Source organism: Tursiops truncatus, chromosome 1 (assembly GCF_011762595.2).
Source record: "Tursiops truncatus isolate mTurTru1 chromosome 1, mTurTru1.mat.Y, whole genome shotgun sequence".
Classification (NCBI taxonomy): Eukaryota; Metazoa; Chordata; class Mammalia; order Artiodactyla; family Delphinidae; genus Tursiops; species Tursiops truncatus.
In genome coordinates, this window is record NC_047034.1 from 103859317 (window position 1) to 103878130 (window position 18814).

Here is an 18814-nt window from a genome sequence, read left to right on the forward strand (position 1 = left end):
TGCCTATTGATTTGGAATGCCACCTTCTCATAAACTAAATTCCTAAGGATCTGATTCTGGACACTTACTGTTAGCCTGTTTATTTTGTTGCCGTGACAATACCACATTGTTTTACTTGCTATTCTTTTATTGCATGTTTTGTTATCTGGTAAGGCAAGTCCGTTCTTACTGTTATTTAAAAAATGTTTTTGGATATTCCTGCATTTTTCCTCCCTGTGAAATTTAGAATCAGTTTGTCAAGATTTATAAAAAGTCCTATTGAAATTGGCTTTATAGATTAGTTTGTGGAAGAATTCTTCCTTTAACAGTTCTGAAATCTTTCTATCTAGGAATATGGTATCTCTCTCCATCTATTCAGATCTTTATGTCTTTCTGTGATATTTTATAACTCATCATTTAGGTTTTATATTTCTTGATAGGTTTATTTCTTGGTATTTTATGGAGTTTGATATTGTGAGTCCTTCTTTACTTTGCATACCATTGCATTTTATGGTCAGTTATTGATGGTATATAGGAAAGCTATCAATTTTTAAAATTTTGATTGTTTTATCTGGCTATCTCACTGAACTCTCTTAATAGTATGAGTTGTCCTTTAGTTGGTTTGCTGGGATTACCTAGATAGACAATCATATTATCTGTAAATAGTGATAGTTTTATCTCTCGATAGTTGCAATTCTATTTTTCTTAACTTCTTGTAGATAGAAACTTTAGTATATGTTCTCTAGTTTTAGAGAGAGCAGACATCTTTGTCTTTTTACTGTTTTTAATTGTCAAGTTTCCAGTGTTTCACCACTGGGGAATTTCTCACACTTTTTGGATTCGATTGTGGAATCCATTAACCTCCTTCTCACTTATTTGTAAAAACAGATTTGAATTCGGAGAGAAGAGCGAGCAATCCATTTTAGCTCACCATTGTCTCTGGATCTAAAAGTTGGGTTTCTCTACAATTTCTTTCATTTTTTGTTCTTTGCAGGGTTACTAACTTTTTTTGAATCAATTTTTCTTACTTTATATGTTCCTGAGCTATTCATTTCACCCAGCTTGTCAGTTTTTATGGCATAAAGTATTTTGTCCTCTAATAAGTTAAAAATTTCCTCTAAATATATAATGTCTTTTCTAATATCTAATATTATTTGTATCATCTCCTTTTTTCTTAATCAGATTTGCTAGAGGTTTCTATATTTTGATCTTTTCAAGCCATTTATTTTTGACTTATTGATCATGTTTAATAGTCCTATTAATTTTACATTTTTAATCTTTACTTTCTATTATTTTTTATTTCATTAATTTCCCATTTTGTCTTTATTTTTTTTCCTTCTACTTCTTTTTGTAATCTTTTAAATTGTATTTTTCTCCATTTATTTTTTTTTAAATTTTCTATAAAATATGTAAGACTACAAATTTTCCAGTGAATACCACTTTGACATTGTTCTATAGATTTTCTAAATCTATTGCTATTCTTTCTAAATAGTTTGTAATTTCAGTTTTAGTTTCCTCTTAAGAATTATTTAAAATTATGTTTAAAATTTTTAAAGTAATACTTTTTAAAAATTGTCATTCTTTTATTGTTAATTTCTAATTTTATGGGATTGTAATTAGAGAATGTGGCCTGTTAGAGTTCTGCTTTATGATAGATATTGTGGTTTTACTTGTGGCTTAATACATGGTTAATTTTTATCATTATTCCATGTGGATGGTAAATGGATAAATGAATGATGTGTTCCTTAGGCACTAAATTGCATATTTTGCCATTAGGAAGAGTTTGCTAATTGTGTTACTCAAAGTGAAATATCACTCATTTTTCATGTAAAGTTTTATTAATCAAGAGAGTAATTTATTATATTGGAAGAGGAAAATATATTGAAAATATAGCCAGATTATATGATGGATCTAAAGATGTAATGTCAGATAGTTCAAGGGAATATATATATACCACCAATATATTTGGAAAAGCAAACAGAAAAGGAACAAGTACACAGTAAACAGAAGAGTGACATATTGTCTGATCAGCTGTGACTTGTGGAAATGACTATAAAAGTATAGGATGGATTATACAATAAAGGAACAAATCATAAGGAAATTGTCTTCTTAGGATTGTACATAAAAGGAGTTGTACTTAACCTGTGTATTTACACATTTGTTAGGTACTACAGGCCTATTGGCCCGTTTGTCCATGTTGCCTTTCTTGTCCTGTCTTGTCGTTTCTGCTGATGGAAAGAGGCAGGTTAGATGAGTCAACTAACTGTCCTATTGAATACTTTTTGCTTTTAATTCCGTTTTGTCTACTATTAATAATATTGCCATACTTGTTTTATTTAGTATATCATTTAATCTTTTTCTTCTTAACGTTTTCATATTGTTTTATAATTTGTATAGATTGAATATAGTTAGATTTTATCACTTTTCTTTTTACCTGATCTCAGAATTCTTTTAATTGAGAATAAGTTCATTCACACTTATTATAATTACAGTAGTCCCCCCCCCCTTATCCACGGTTTCGCTTTCCACGGTTTCAGTTACCAGTGGTCAACTGTGGTCCGAAAATATTAAATGGAAAATTCCAGAAATAAACAATTCATAAGTTTAAAATTGTGCACTGTTCTGAGTAGCAATTCATAAGTTTAAAATCTCACTTCGTTGTGCTCTGTCCCACCTGGGACATGAATCATCCCTTTGTCCAGTGTATCCTGCCTGTTCTTCACTTAGTACCCATCTCAGTTATCAGATGACAGTTGCCATATTGCAGTGCTTGTGTTCAACTAACCCTTATTTTACTTAACAATGGCCCTGTGGAATTAAAGGAACCTCAGCTAAAATTGGAATCAGGACAGACCTGTAGGGGAAGCTCTCACACTCTGCCATGCATCATCAATTGCTCCAAGCAGAAAGAGGTGTACACCTACCTCTCTGATAGGAAAATCCCTCTACTTTACTATCCAGCAGGAAAAAGAAAACTTCTCTCTGCCCTGACAGCCCAGCCAGTCGGAGACTGTACCAGCCCGACTAATGAGAAGCCTCCATACTTTGTACTACCAGCTTCCTCCAATGGACTCTGGTTTTCACAGCCCCTCCTATCTCCCCCCTTTTCCCTGTAAAGCAAATTCCTTTTTCTCTTGATTTGCCTATGCTTTGCCATAGTTTGCATATCCTGAATTGCAGTTCTTTTGGCTCTTCCTCAATAAACTTGCTTTTGCTATAAAGCAAGTTTATAAATAATACAGTAGCCAGTTATAAAATAACTGGCTACTGTATTATGAAAGTTGACAGCTCCAAAGCGCAAGAGTAGTGATGCTGACAATTCAGATATGCCAAAGAGAAGCTGTCAAGTCCTTCCTTTAAGTGAAAAGGTGAAAGTTCTAGATTTAATAGGTTCTAGATTTAATAATTTAGAGGTTGCTATGCTGGTTAATAAGAGGTTAATATGCTGAGGTTGCTAAGATCTACAGTACGAATGAGTCTTCTACCTGTGAAATTGTGAAGAAAGAAAAAGAAAGGAAACTGTAAAGAAGGAAAAAGAAATTTCATGCTGGTTTTGCTGTCGCACCTCAAGCTGCAAAAGTTACAGCCACAGTGCATGTCAAGTGTTTAGTTAAGATGGAAAAGGCATTATATTTGTACAATAGCATATTCTGAGAGAGATAGAGACCACACTCACATGACATTTATTAACACTATTAATTGTTCTATTATATTATTAGTTATTGTTGTTAACTTTTAGTGTGCCTAATTTATAAGTTCAACTTTATCCTGGGTATGTATAGGAAAAAACAGTATATGTAGAGTTTCATACTATCTTTGGTTTCAGACATCCACTGGGGAATCTTGAAATGTATCCCCTGAGGATACTGTGTTTGGACTTAATCTTATTGTATGTTTTCTAATTTGCACGATTATTGCTTGTTTCTTTTTTCCTCACTTATTTCTTTTGCCTTTTCTGCCTCTTTTTGGATATGTCAAGTTTCGTTTGTTTTTGTTCTTCTAACTAGCTCTTCTTTTAAAATTTTATATGTTTTTAACCAATGTCTATAGAAAATGAACATTTAAAAACTTCCCATATGAGATAAAACTTTTATCATATTTTCAATTTCCTCTTGCCGTCTCCCATGTTCAGATCATCTTGGATTTTAGTTCCAGATTGTTAAATTTAAAATATTTTACTGTGCATTAAAAATTGTAGACTTAACCTAATTTCTTTTTTTACTGATTGCTTTGCTTATTTTCTGCTTTTTAAAATCTCTATCTTCCTTTTCCTTAGATATATAATTTATTTTTTTTGGATACATTCTCAAATAATTTTCTGAGTCCTTCTGAGTCTTTGTAAGCCTGAAATGTATTTTGCCCTATCATTTGAATAAGTTTGGCTAAATCATTCTTCAGATGTTTATACTGCTCTTCTTGCATCCATTGTTGGTGATCTAATCTGTTTTCAGTACTTTTTTAAAAAATTAATTAATTAATTTATGGCTGTGTTGGGTCTTCTTTGCTGCACGCAGGCTTTCTCTAGTTCTGGCGAGTGGGGCTACTCTTCCTTGCGGTGCGCAGGCTTCTCATTGCAGTGGCTTCTTTTGTTGCAGAGCACAGTCTCTAGGCATGCGGGCTTCAGTAGTTGCAGCACACGGGCTCAGTAGTTGTGGCTCGTGGGCTCTAGAGTGCAGGCTTAGTAGTTGTGGTGCACAGGCTTAGTTACTCCGCGGCATGAGGGATCTTCCTGGACCAGGGCTCAAACCTATGTCCCCTGCATTGGCAGGTGGATTCTTAACCACTGCACCACCAGGGAAGTCCCCATGTTTTCAGTTCTTTATTAATAACTTTTTTCTTTATCTGATTTAGGAAATTCACCAGAAAGTCTGCGTGTGTCTTTATTCTTTATTTTGCACAGCATTCTGTGGACCCTCTTAATATGTAGACTTGTATCTTTCTTCAGCTCTGGGAAATTTTCTTCTATAATTTAATTATTTCTTCTCTATTCTCTCTGTTCACTCCTTCTGGAACTCCTGCTGGATGAATGTTGGAACTTCTGACCATCTCCTCCACATATTATACTTATCCTTTCATATTTTTTATCTGTTTATGCTTGGCTTTTAGGAGAATGTCTTAGCTCAGTTAGCCATCTCACTAATTTGCTCTTCAGCTTTATCTATTGAGTTTTTTCAGTGATAAATTTTTTTGTTTTTTTGCATTAAAGCATATCAGGGATTTATTAGAATTCTTCAAAGAATTTTAGGTGAAATTTTAAAGCATTGATATTTTGAAAGCTCCTACAACATTACAAAGAAAATAACTGATAAAATTTGTATTTTACTGTATCTCTGCTTGGCTTTCTAAAATATACATGGTATTTCTTTTTCTGTGTGTGTGTGATTTTAAAAGTTTATTCTGATAGCAATACAAAACAAATTGCATGAGTAAGATTAACGGTAAGGACAGGATTAAGAAATAAGTTTCTTTCTTTCTTTTTTTTTAAAATTAAAAAGAAAATTTTTTAATTTAATTAATTTTTTTACACAGCAGGTTCTTATTAGTCATCAATTTTATACACATCAGTGTATACATGTCAATCCCAATCTCCCAATTCATCACACCCTCACCCCCACCCCCCACTGTTTTCCCCCCTAGGTGTCCATACGTTTGTTCTCTACATCTGTGTCTCAATTTCTGCCCTGCAAACCGGTTCATCTGTACCATTTTTCTAGGTTCCACATACATGCGTTAATATACGATATTTGTTTTTCTCTTTCTAACTTACTTCACTCTGTATGACAGTCTCTAGATCCATCCACACCTCTACAAATGACCCAGTTTCATTCCTTTTTATGGCTAATAGTCCATTGTATACATGGACCACATCTTCTTTATCCATTCATCTGTTGATGGGCATTTAGATTGCTTCCATGACCTGGCTATTGTAAATAGTACTGCAATGAACATTGGGGTGCATGTATCTTTTTGAATTATGGTTTTCTCTGGGTATATGCCCAGTAGTGTGATTGCTGGGTCATATGGTAATTCTATTTTTAGTTTTTTAAGAAACCTTCATACTGTTCTCCATAGTGGCTGTATCAATTTACATTCCCACCAACACTGCAAGAGGGTTCCCTTTTCTCCACACCCTCTCCACCATTTGTTGTTTGTAGATTTTCTGATGAAGCCCATTCTAACTGGTGTGAGGTAATACCTCATTGTAGTTTTGATTTGCATTTCTCTAATAATTAGTGATGTTGAGCAGCTTTTCATGTGCTTCTTGGCCATCTGTATGTCTTTTTTGGAGAAATGTTATACATGGTATTTCTAATCTCTCTGAAAAAAATTTTAATTATATAAATCAATTATGCTTATTTTGAAACTCTTTTTCTGTGCACTTAACTCTGTTTCCTCAATTGTTATTTCATTTATTAATATTGTGTGTCTTTTTAAATTTTTTTCTCAAATGTTAGGTAGTTCTTCATTGTTTGCTTTTGCATTTGTAAATATATTTTTGCCTACCTATTCTGTTACTTACTATCTCTAATGATTGTGGAGAAGTAATTAGATTGACTCCCATAAAAGTGTGGAAATACCTTGCAATTTAAGAGTAAAGTCTTTCTACTTCTACTGGGGTTTTCGTTCCTACCTGGAGAACTGTCCTGCCTCTCTGGCCTCAGTGTCTACACTCCCTACTTTAGCCTCTCAATACATACCACAACTGCTTAATGTTTTCCACAAATGAGAGAGAGTGACAGGGGTAGACTAAACTACCTGCTCAGAATACAGCATTCCAGTGAATTGCTCCAACAAATACCCTAGGACCCTCTCTCCTTCTTGATCTATTAATTCTTCTGCATGTACTATGGATAATCTCCGGTTTTGTTTTTCTCATAGATTTGATCTTTTTCATAGATATGATTTCTAACATTCAACTTTCTGGCCCACCAATGGCATGCTTTCTTGCTTTCCTGTAGTTTTGTGGATAGAGACTAACACACAAAAACACACCTATATAGTTGTCCATCATTTTATGGAATTTAAAGAGGAGTTATATGTATAGAAGGCTCCATGTGCCATCTTGATTTTTTTCTCTCATTTGATTCTTTGGGCATTCTTATTCTATGTTTAGGCAGAAAAAGATGACTTCAGAATAACTTTTTCTCCTCTCAAGAGAGTTGTACAGCTTTATAGTACACCTTTAACTTATCTTCATATGAAGGATTTCTACTCTTTCTATACCTTCCTTTATTAAGTTGGCCAGTATACAGAAGTCTTTTGGGAAGTTCTGGTATCATTTTTATTAGTTGGCTAACTGTGGAAGCTGAGAGCAGGTCATAAATGGCTCAACCATTGATAATAATAATAGTAATAACCATTTCTTGAATATTTGCTATGTTCCAAGCACTGCATTAGATGCTTTACAGGCATACCTTGGAAATATTGTGCGTTCAGTTCCAGACCACCACAATAACATGACTATCTCAATAAAGCAAGTCACACAGTTTTTTTGGTTTCCCAGTCCAGTGCATATAAAAGTTATCTTTACACTAGACTATAGTCTGTTAAGTGTGTAGTGGCACTGTCAAAAACACAGTGTACATACCTTAATTTAAAAATTCAAAACAATTACAACAGTAACATCAAAGATCACAGATCACCATGACAAATATAATAATAATGAAAAGGCTTGAAATATTTCAGCACTTAACAAAATATGACACAGAGACATGAAATGAGCAAATGCTGCTGCAAAAATGGTGCTGATAGACTTGCTTGCTGCAGGGTTGCCATAAACCTTCAATTTGCAAAAGCCCCACAATATCGGCAAAGTGCAATGAAGTGAAGTGCAATAAAATGTGGTATACTTGTACATACCTATGGCAGAAACTGCTAGCTTACTGCCCAATATTTATCTTACCTTCACAGGGAAAAGATTACATTTCCCAGTCAACTTTGTAGCTAAATAGGGCCCTGTGTCTAAGTTTGTCCAATTAACAAGATGTAGGCAGAAGATGTAAGTCTTCCTAGAAGGCTGCTTAAAGGAAATGGAGTCAGGTGGTAAAAAGGGCATCAATTGTTGTCTTCCACCACTTCCTCCAACATGTTGTATGGAGTGAATGTGTAATGGCTGGAGATCCAACAGTCATCTTAGACCATGAGATGGCCTGAGAATGGAAGCCATACAAGGCAGAATAGAAATATAGTAGGATCCTAGGTCTCTGGTGACTTGTTGGACTACCATACCAAGCCCTAGACTGCCTAACTCTGGAGTTCTTTTACATAAGAGAATAAACCATTTATATTTAAGCCTCTATAGTCTGGTCATGGTTGAACCTAATTCAAATTGCATCATTACTTTATTTCATTTAATCCTTACAATAACCCTGATTTAGTCATTACATAACTATCATGCAAGTCTGACCCCATTAGTTGAGATGGCAGAGGTGCCATCTTACCTGAGGCTGTGAGACTTTTACTTCTACTGAGAATAAGCTCAGGCTGGCCTTATCTGGTGGAGAGAGACAGACAGCCCTGCCAAGGTTCTGTACCTACTAGAATAAATCCCTGTTCTCCCTTCCATTCCTGCTTATTGTTACCAAGTTCAAGCTTGTACTGCTCACCGCATGACAGGACAGTAAAACGAGAGGTGTTGGGGCAAGGAAAAGCCACTTATTTGGAAAGCTAGCAGACCAAGAAGATGGTGGACTCATGTCCCAAAGAACCATCTTACCCGAGTTAGAATTCAGGCTTCTTTTATACTAAAAGGGGAGAGGGTGTAGCTGGTTGTTGTTGCAGACTTCTTGGTGCCATAATCCTTTGTTCTTGCAGCTGTCCACGTAGGTTTGGTCCCAATGTTCCTGTAAACCTCCAACATGACAATCAACAATCATTATTTTCTGTTCTGCAACTTTTTATCTCTACATGAATGTAAACATGTTATACTTTTAAAGGTCAAACCTAGGAGGCAGAGCATTGAGAAAGGGCTATTATGTATATTTGAAGCCATAGGCAACATTTTTACAAAGGTTCAGAGCCAGCATGACTAAGTATGGGCAACAGAGCACAAAGGTTAGAGCTAAAGGAATAGATCCAATATGGAGTCAGGTTTGTTCTTCTCTTACATACTGCTTTTTGTGGTAAAGTTTCTGACAGAGAAGTATGATGTTGAAAAGTGTACTATTTTTTAAGGTATATTGATGTTAAACATAAATATTACCTCAAAAGTCTTATTTTTACTCTATAATTTTGTATATATTCTTCATTTGTGCATTCCAGAATAGTTTCACAAGAAGTTTTATTTATCCAGCACTTGAAAGCACCCCATCCACATTTTCCCATCAGTTCCTTCTTTGTTAACAAACCATGTAACTTTATAACCATTTCTTTCTTTCCTTTTTTTTTTAGTTTCCAACTTTCTTTAATGCTAATCTTAATGCTAATAGGTTGTGAGATATGTTTTTTTAATTGAATGAAATATTCTTTAAATTTTTTAGTGCTTTAGAATTTTCAGAAGTTTCACACACATGATTTCATATAATCCCATAATAATTCTATATTTCCCCACCCTTGTATTGCCCCTCCCCCTTCCCTCTTCCCATGGGTAACCATTAATTTGTTATCTATATCTGTGAGTCTGCTTCTTTTTTTGCTTTATTCATTAGTTTGTTGTATTTTTTATTTTTTAATTTTTTAATTTTTTTTGTGGGACGCGGGCCTCTCACTGTTGTGGCCTCTCCCGTTGCGGAGCACAGGTCTCGGACACGCAGGCTCAGCGGCTATGGCTCATGGGCTCAGCCGCTCCGCGGCATGTGGGATCTTCCCAGACTGGCACACGAACCCGTGTCCCCTGCATCGACAGGCGGACTCTCAACCACTGCGCCACCAGGGAAGCCCCTGTTGTATTTTTTAGATTACACATATAAGTGATATCATATAGTACTTGTCTTTCTCTGACTTATTTCACTTAGTATAATGCCCTCCAGGTCCATCCATGTTGCTGCAAATGGCAAAATTTCATTCTTTTTTATGGCTGGGTAGTATTCCACTGTGTATATATATGTGTATATGTGTGTGTGTGTATATATATATGTATATATATATATATCTCACATCTTCTTTATCCATTCATCTGTTGATGGACACTTAGGTTGCTTCCATACTTCGGCGATTGTAAATAATGTTGCTATGAACATGGGGTATACAATCATTTCTAAGTAGATGATATAAAATAATTTTCAGAAGCATATATTATAGCCAAAAGAAGTAATCATTCTGTAGTTTCAGCTGTATGCACCCATTCTGTGAAGTTAGTTGCTTCTTTCTATTTTCATATATTGTTTGCTAAAACTAAACCATAAAATATAACTATTCTACCCTTTCTCTTTGTGTACCTGTTTTTGGTCTTACAAGAGATCCCCCCAGAGAGTAATACAAGTCTAATAATTTTAGTTAGAATCATAGGGGGATTTGCATATCAAGGTCCGGTTAGATAAGTAAACAGATGAAAGAGGTAGCAAAGACCTGGGAGATAGTAGGCACAATAGACGGTAACTTCTTTTCTCCCCTCTTTCCACCCCTCAAATTTTGTAGCCAAGCAACTGCTTGTTGCTAATAATCAACTAATAAGCTACCAACCTTCAAATGTTGAACAGAATTTTATCACCTAACAGTATGCTTTTTACTCAATAGGTACTTAATAAATATATGGTGATTATATAAATTATGTTGTTTTCTATAATACCTATATATAGTAAAGCCCAAAGTCAGCTGCACTGGAGAAGAATATGATAACAAATTTTAGATGTGTTGAGATGAAAAAAACAGTCAAAGTGCAAGTGCCCTGTGATCATTTGAAATTTATCAATCTAGAGATTATAACAAAAATCTTGAGAAGAAATGAGATATTTGAGAGAAAGAGAGGTTGAGTGAATAAAGAAGAGTAGAAAAATGAGAACTGACCTTTTAGAGGCTGGGAAGAGGAAGTCAACAATTACTTGCAATAATGATGATACAAGAGGCAGAGTCATGTAGTGTCACAGAAATCAAGGCAGAGAGGAATTTTAAGAAGAGATACTTCAGTCACTGATGTCAAACACTGTGAGATAGTAATTTTTAAAAAGAAATAATAAAATTTCTTCTTTCCTCAGTCTTATTCAGGCTCAGCTAGGATGCATTCCCATACAAGACTTTGCTTTGACGCAAGATACTTCGAAGATTTTCAGAAATGGCTCACGAATTACAAGATGTATGTTATAGGATTAATGGATTTTCAATATTTTTCCAGTAAAATAGTATACTAGATTTAATATTGGAAACTTTTTTTTAGGGTTGTCAGATTTTATGGCTATTCAAGAAAAGTTTGCTGTACTGTTGAACAGTTTGATTTTAGCAAAGTGTTTTAGATGTAAACTTTGGGAAAACTCTCTGCATGTATCCAAACAGCTGGAAAAAATCGGTAGGTACTGAATACAGGTAGGCAATGTGTCAATGTTTGCAATTTATTTTGTATTTCACTGTTAGAAAAATTGTTCTAAGATGGTTATAGACCTTTAAGGAAAAATGTGTTTATGGGCCTAAATAAGTTACTATACTTTCCTTCTCTTGAAAATCTGATTTTCATTTGCTTATGCTTAAAGGATTCTATTTGAAATCAATTTGGAAACCTAATAAAAATTAATGTTCTTATTTTTAAATTTGTTCTCAAACCAAGAGTGAAATTTTGTTTTAGTAATTAGGTAACTGTGTGTTGTTCTCTCTTCTACTTTTATGACTATTTTGTTTTGATCTCAATGACAAGGTACAGAGCTAGCAGTCCTGGTCATTCCTAATTCATTACAGAAAATTGTCACTTATTTATATCTTAACTTTTTCTCTTTTTTCAATAACATTTCAATATTAGTAATGATTTTCATAGAGATTCTATAGACAGGTTTCTTTCCTGTCTGTTGGGATCTAGCTCAGGATGTGAACTGAAAAACTCTACACGGTGCCATTTACAAAGACTGGGATATGCCTAAAGCACTTCGGAATTTTTCACTTTGGTGTCTTTGGCTTTGTGACCCTGTTCCTTCTTAGATAGCTAGAACTCCAAAAAGAGAGTTATTTCATGGCTGACAGTCTTATTAGCTTTATAATTTTGTATGCATCTTGGGGACATTAAAAAATTAGGTAATGGGTCACTGAGGATTGTCTAATTATTCCTTAGAACAAAGATCTCCAGCTATTTTGTGAGGAAGTACTACTTTGTATTTCCTTGAAGTTTGAAATCGGTGGGGGAAATCAGTCAGAGAGCTGACCAGTCCTGGTAACTGGGGTGAAGGTGGAGATTGACTGGTGAAAGCAAGGTCAAAGTAGAAGAAAGATTCCTGATTAAAGGCTCACCTTCCTATCAATACATAAGTCCTGGCAAACCAAATGCCACGCCCATCCCACAGAGATAAGAGTTCTGAATTGGGAAGAAGGTTACATACAATATTTAGGAGATTTCAACTTACAGAAAAATTTGAAATTATATAAAATGATTATTAATAGTATAGCACTAAAACACTTATATTAGAAAAGTAGAAAGTTCTCTAGAGTGATTTCAGTTTCCATGTGATAAGATGAGAAAAAGAACAAATTAAACCCAAAGTGGGCAGAAGGAAAGAAATAATTTTAAAAGAGCATAAATAAATTGAAAACAAAACAATCAACAAAACAAAAAGGTGATTATTTTGAAATATCAATGAAATTGATAACACTCTAGTCAGACTGATCAAGCAATGAAGAGAAAAGACACAAATTTCCAAAAACAAAAATGTGAGATATAACTATGGATCTTATAGATGGCAAAATGATAGAAAGGGAATGCTATAAACATCTAATGTCAATAAATGCCACAACTTTGATGAAATGGGAAAATTCCTTAAAAAACACAAACTGTCAAGAGTCCACTCAAGAAGAAATAGACAACATGAGTAGGCTTATATTTATTAAAGAAATTAAATTTGTAGTTTAAAACCTTACAAAGAAAATCCCAGGCACAGAAGTTTACACTGGTGAATTCTACTGAACATTTAAATAAGAAGCAATATCAGTTCTACACAGACATTTTCAGAAAATTTAAAAGGGGGGGTAATACTTCCCAACTCATTCTATGAGGCCAACATTGCCTTGTTATCACAACCTGACAAAGACATTCAAGAAAGACAGACCTCAGTAATATAAAAAAGATATCCCTCAGTAATATAAATGCAGTAATTCTTTATAAACTTTTAACAAATTGAACACAATGATAGATAAAGGGGCTAACATATCATGGCCAAATGTGGTTTATTCTAGCAATACAAGATTAGTTTACCACTTGATGTCAATCAGTGTAATTCCTCATATTAACAAACTAAAATAGACCATATGATCATCTCAATAATGCCCAAAAAAGTTGACAAGATCCAAAATCCATTTCTAATTAAAACTCTCAACAAATTTAAAATAGAAGGAAATTTCTCAAATTGATAAAGGACCTCTATGAAAAACCTACAGCTAACATCATATTTAATAGTGAGAGACTGAATGCTTTCCTTCTAAGATCAGGAACAAAATGGATGCTCACTGTAACTACTTCCAGTACACATTGTACTAGGGGTTCTAACCAGTACAGTAAAGCAAGAAAACGAAACTAAAAGCATACAGATTGGAAAGGAAAGAAGTAAAAATGTTTTTATTCATACATGATCACATGATCATCTATGTAGAAAATTCCATGGAAGGTAGGAAAGGTTTAGCATGGTTGAAGGATGTAAGGTCAATATATAAAAATTAACTTTATTTCTACATACTAGTAAGGAAAATCAGAAACTAAAATTAGAAAAACTATGCTATATTAGTTTTCTATTGCCATTGTAACAAATTACCACAAACTTTGTGGCTTAAAACAACACAAATTTATTATCTTAAAGTTCTGTAGATTAGAAATCTGATGTGGTTCTCACTGAGATAAAATCAAGGTTCGGCAAGGCTGTTTTCCTTTCTAGAAACACTAGGGATGAATCCATTTTCCTGCCTTCAACTTCTAGAGAATACTTGATTCCTTGATCATAGCCCTCTTCCTCTACCTTCAAAGTCAGCAGGTGATCTTGGATTTGGCAAAGAATTTCTTAGATACAACACAAAAGCACGAACTATATAAAAGAAAAAAAGTGGATTTAATCAAAACTTAAAACTTTTGCTTTTCATAGAATACTATTAAAGAAGGAGGAGGAGGAGAAAACAAGCCACCAGACTGGAAGAAAATATTTGCAAAACATATAACTGATGGAGGACGTGTACCTAGAATGTATAAAAAATTCTTATAACTCAATAATAAGACAAACCACTGAGTAAAACAATAAGCAAAAGATTCAAACAGACACATCACCAAAGAAGATATGTATATGGCAAATAAGCACCTGAGAAGGTGTTCAACATCATTAGTCATTAGAGAAATGCAAATTAAAATGACAACGCGATACCAGTACACATCCACTAAAATAATTAATTTTTCTTTTTTTTTTAAATTTATTTTTGGCTGTGTGCAGGCTTTCTCTAGTCATGGCGAGCAGGGGCTACTCTTTGTTGTGGTGCATGGGGTTCTCATTGTGGTGGCTTCTCTTGTTACGGAGCACAGGCTCTAGGAACATGGGCTTCAGTAGTTGCAGCACGTGGGCTTCAGTAGTTGCGGCACGTGGGCTCAGTTGCAGCATGTGGGCTCTAGGGCACGCAGTCCTCAGTATTTGTGGCATGCAGGCTTCAGTAGTTGTGGCTCATGGGCTCTAGAGAGCAGGCTCAGTAGTTGTGGCACATGGGCTTAGTTGTTCTGTGACATGTGGGATCTTCCCGGACCAGGGATCGAAATCGTGTCCCCTAGCGTTGGCAGGTGGATTCTTAACCACTGCGCCACCAGGGAAGTCGCCACTAAAATAATTAAAACTTGACAGAGTGCTGGAGAGGATATGGTTCAACTGGAACTCTCACTGTGGGAATGTAAAATGTTACAACCACTTTGGAAAACCATTTGATTGTTTCTTTAAAAGTTCAACATAAACCTACCATGCAACCGGCCCTTTCATGCTTAAGTACCCAAAAGAAATAAAAGCATGTAGACACACAATTCTAATAACGAAGACATTTGAAAACAGCCTAAATATCCATGAACACACAAATGGAAAATAAATTGTGCTATATCCCATAGTATGGATATATATACTCAGTAATAAAAAGGCATGAAGTGTTGATACAAACAACAACATGGATGAATCTTACAATAATTATACAGAGTAGAAGAAGCCAGACTAAAAAGAAAACTATTTAATTCCATTTAAATAAAAGACTAGAAAATACAATAGTGATAGAAAGCAGATCAGTGGTTGCTTGGGGACTGTGTGGGGAGGGGACAGAAGAGGTAGCGAAGAATTACAAAGTGGCACAAGGAAACTTTTAGAGGCAATGGTAATGTTTATTAGCTTGGTTGTGGTGATAGTTTCTCATACACACACATACATAAACACACAAAATCACATGTCAAGTATATTGTATGTGAATTATACTTCAGTCAGTAAAATTGTAAAAATAAATAAATCCAAAGGAAACTATATTCACTCACCAAATGAGCAAAAATTAAAAGTCCTGTAGTGGAGATAGTATAAGGTTATGAACATTCTCATGCAGTGTTGGTTGGAGCCTAAGTCTCATGATATCTACCAATTAAAATGCACAATCTCTTTAAAACAGCAATTTCACTTTAGCAATTAAATTTATAGAAATATTTCCACATGGATACAAATATAAACATTGTTTATAATCACATAATCTTAAATGTCCATCAATAGAAGAATGATTAAGAAAAGTATGAATTATCCATAAAAATTGATTAATAAAATTTCACTATACTGGAAGAAGCCAGTCTTTCTGACTTTCTAGAATATTGTCAGTCTGGGCATCAGTTGCATTCTATCCCTTCCAAATTGTTGAACACGAACATGTTTTTCACACTTAGTACAGCTGAACAAAAAGAAACAAATATTGACCAGCAAAATTCATGTAATAGAAAAGTGAGAGAATCCAAACAAAAAAGTAAATCTAAGTTCTTATTGAGCACCAGGAAAAAATAATGAATGCAAATTGATTTTCAACAATGTTTATAAACTAAAAATTAAAAATCAGGAAAGGTTATAAGGGAAAATGGAAATGAACATTAAGGAATTAAGAATACTAGGAGTTGTGTCTAAAGATTGAGTAAGAGAAATTCCCAGGAATAGTTAAAGATATGAGTAAGGAAAGGAGTATCATACCCTCATCAGTAATATGTGTGCCTTAAACAAGGTGGTACTAGTTTAGGATTTTATGCTTCTGACAATATCTTCTACTTTGGGATTTGGTTAAAATCATTCATATGAGTGTAAGAATTAAAAATTATAGTTTCTCAAAGCATGAAGAAACAGAGAATGTCCAAAGATGGAAGAGCACTTGATGTATTTAAGGAGCAAAATTAAAGCCGGTGTGGCTGGAGAATAGCAAGAGAGGAATGGTAGGAAATTAAATGGGAGAGGTAGGCTGTGTTCAAGTCATATAGGTAAGGGAGTTTGGCCATAGTAAGGAAATTGCCATTTTATTCTAAATGCAATGGAAAGGCATTGGAAATTTTAGGCAGAAGAGTAAAATTATCTGAATTAGTACAGAAACAGAGAACTCAATTTCTTGAGTTCCTGTTTCTTTAAAAGTTCAACATAAACCTACCATGAACTCATTTCAAGACAGAAATGCTCAGAGAGCCATAGCTTCATGAAACAATATTCCCATCCCTGAATAATGTTGCCTTTTTTAAAAACATGAGTATAACCATAGATGTTTCTTGCTACTTGCTCTATGACATAAGGTAAAACTAAGGGTTGAGACATCATGTGGACCAAAGAATTCCTCTTTCTTTTATAAAGCACATGAGTGTTTTATTTGAGTTTGAAAAAATAAATATGAACAATCAAATAACATCGCAGCCCAATTAATCCAATTGAGAACATTTTTTAACAACTTTAAAAATAAGTCATTAGTCTGGCTCTTTAAATTTTTCTTTTTTACTAATGTAGTTGTTAAATATTTAAGTGTAGATTTAGTTTTAAGTGGATTGTTTAAAAACTATTTGATTAATTTTCCACAGGTGTAACATTATCAAATGCTATGGTAAATGCAGGTTTGACTACCTTTAAAAAGATAGAAGAAACAGATGCAAGGAAACTTGAACTGGTATTTAATATTTACTTATTCCTAATGTTACCTGAATTCTGTATAAATTCTAAAGCCTGACTTTTGTATCTTTATTTCTGCCAAAAAATGATTTCCCTCTCATAGTCATACATATATATATATATATATATATATATATGTGTGTGTGTGTGTGTGTGTGTGTGTGTGTGTGTGTTTTTCGATATGTGGGCCTCTAGCTGTTGTGGCCTCTCCCGTTGTGGAGCACAGCCTCTGGACGCGCAGGCTCAGCGGCCATGGCTCACGGGCCCAGCCGCTCCGTGGCACGTGGGATCTTCCCTGACCGGGGCACGAACCCGTGTCCCCTGCTTCGGCAGGCGGACTCTCAACCACTGCGCCACCAGGGAAGCCCAGTCATATATATTTTTAACTTAAGATTTTAGCTAATAAGCATGTTAAAACTATTGACTCTAAAAAATATTTTACTAAAAGAGTTTTTAGTGTTGTAATAAGAACATAATGACATAAATATGTTTTAGATTTTAAATAGACATCCCCCTTTTGGAACTCAGATAAAAGAAACAGTGATGTATCTACCAAAATATGAACTTGAAGTGGAACAGGTAAATATTTTCTATTTTCATATATTTTGATTTTCAGGAATAAAGCTACCCATAGCTGACTTGAAGGTGAGTATGAGTAGTAAGGTTATTTTTAACACTTTTTATGCCTATCCTTTTTTAAAGATTGCAAGATATAGTGATACCATGGCAGAAATATTAGTGACTGTTATATTAAGAAATTTTGAACAGCTACAAACTAAAAGAACAGCACCAGATTCCCACTACGTTACCTTAATCATAGGTGATGCAGATAATCAACTGGTTTCTAAGCACAAAATTATGTAAGTGTGAAATTTCTATTTGTTTTATTTCTAAGCATATACTATAAAAGAAAAATTCTGCTGAGGAAAAGAGTAATAAAATCATGGTGGGATCAATTAAATTACATTTTCCTGATTCTATAACGGGATAGTTTGTCTATTAAAGAAGATACTAATATTGGGTCTGTTGGTTTAGATAATATTTAGTACTCAAATGAACAAAGTGTAAAGTCTGTCACCATGGTTTGAAACAAGTAATAGATGACCTTTAGGAGTAGCTCTAATTCACTGTTGCTGAACTTTCTTATTTTGTTGCTTTTCTCCTATCATTCATGACCTTACTACTCTTTGAGTGCAATCTTCCTCCTACTTACTTCAAAATATATCTTCTATTTCCAAATTAAAATCTAACAAACTACTACCGCCATTGTAGGATCCAGGCAACCAGATCCAGTAGATAAAGGAGGTACCTTGCCTTATATCTAGTTCTCTAGCATGTCATTCTATAATTTTACTTCAGCCTTTTTTCTAATACTATTGCATATTGATATTTTCTCCCAGGATGTCATAAACAAACTCTAAAGATAATAGTTGTAGCTACAGCTAATATTTTTTGAGCACTTAGTAGGTTCCAGGTATTGAATTGTTTAGTCTTTGTATGAGATAGGTGCTATCATTATATATACTTTATAGAGGAGAAATTTGAGACCAAGGTTATATAGGTAGTTTACAGCAAAAACTAGTTTTGAAGCC

At 34.3% G+C, this 18814-nt stretch overlaps 1 protein-coding gene across 1 annotated transcript in view; it reads left to right on the plus strand.

Annotated features, from left to right (window-relative positions):
• HFM1 (helicase for meiosis 1) overlaps nt 1-18814 on the plus strand; it is a 129084-nt gene that overhangs the window by 59700 nt on the left and 50570 nt on the right. Inside the window, exons 23-27 of the mRNA XM_073811241.1 lie at nt 11112-11209; nt 11291-11419; nt 17135-17220; nt 17718-17801; nt 17925-18082. Of these exons, the coding sequence (XP_073667342.1) occupies nt 11112-11209; nt 11291-11419; nt 17135-17220; nt 17718-17801; nt 17925-18082 (555 nt within the window). The remainder of the gene's footprint in view (nt 1-11111; nt 11210-11290; nt 11420-17134; nt 17221-17717; nt 17802-17924; nt 18083-18814) is intronic.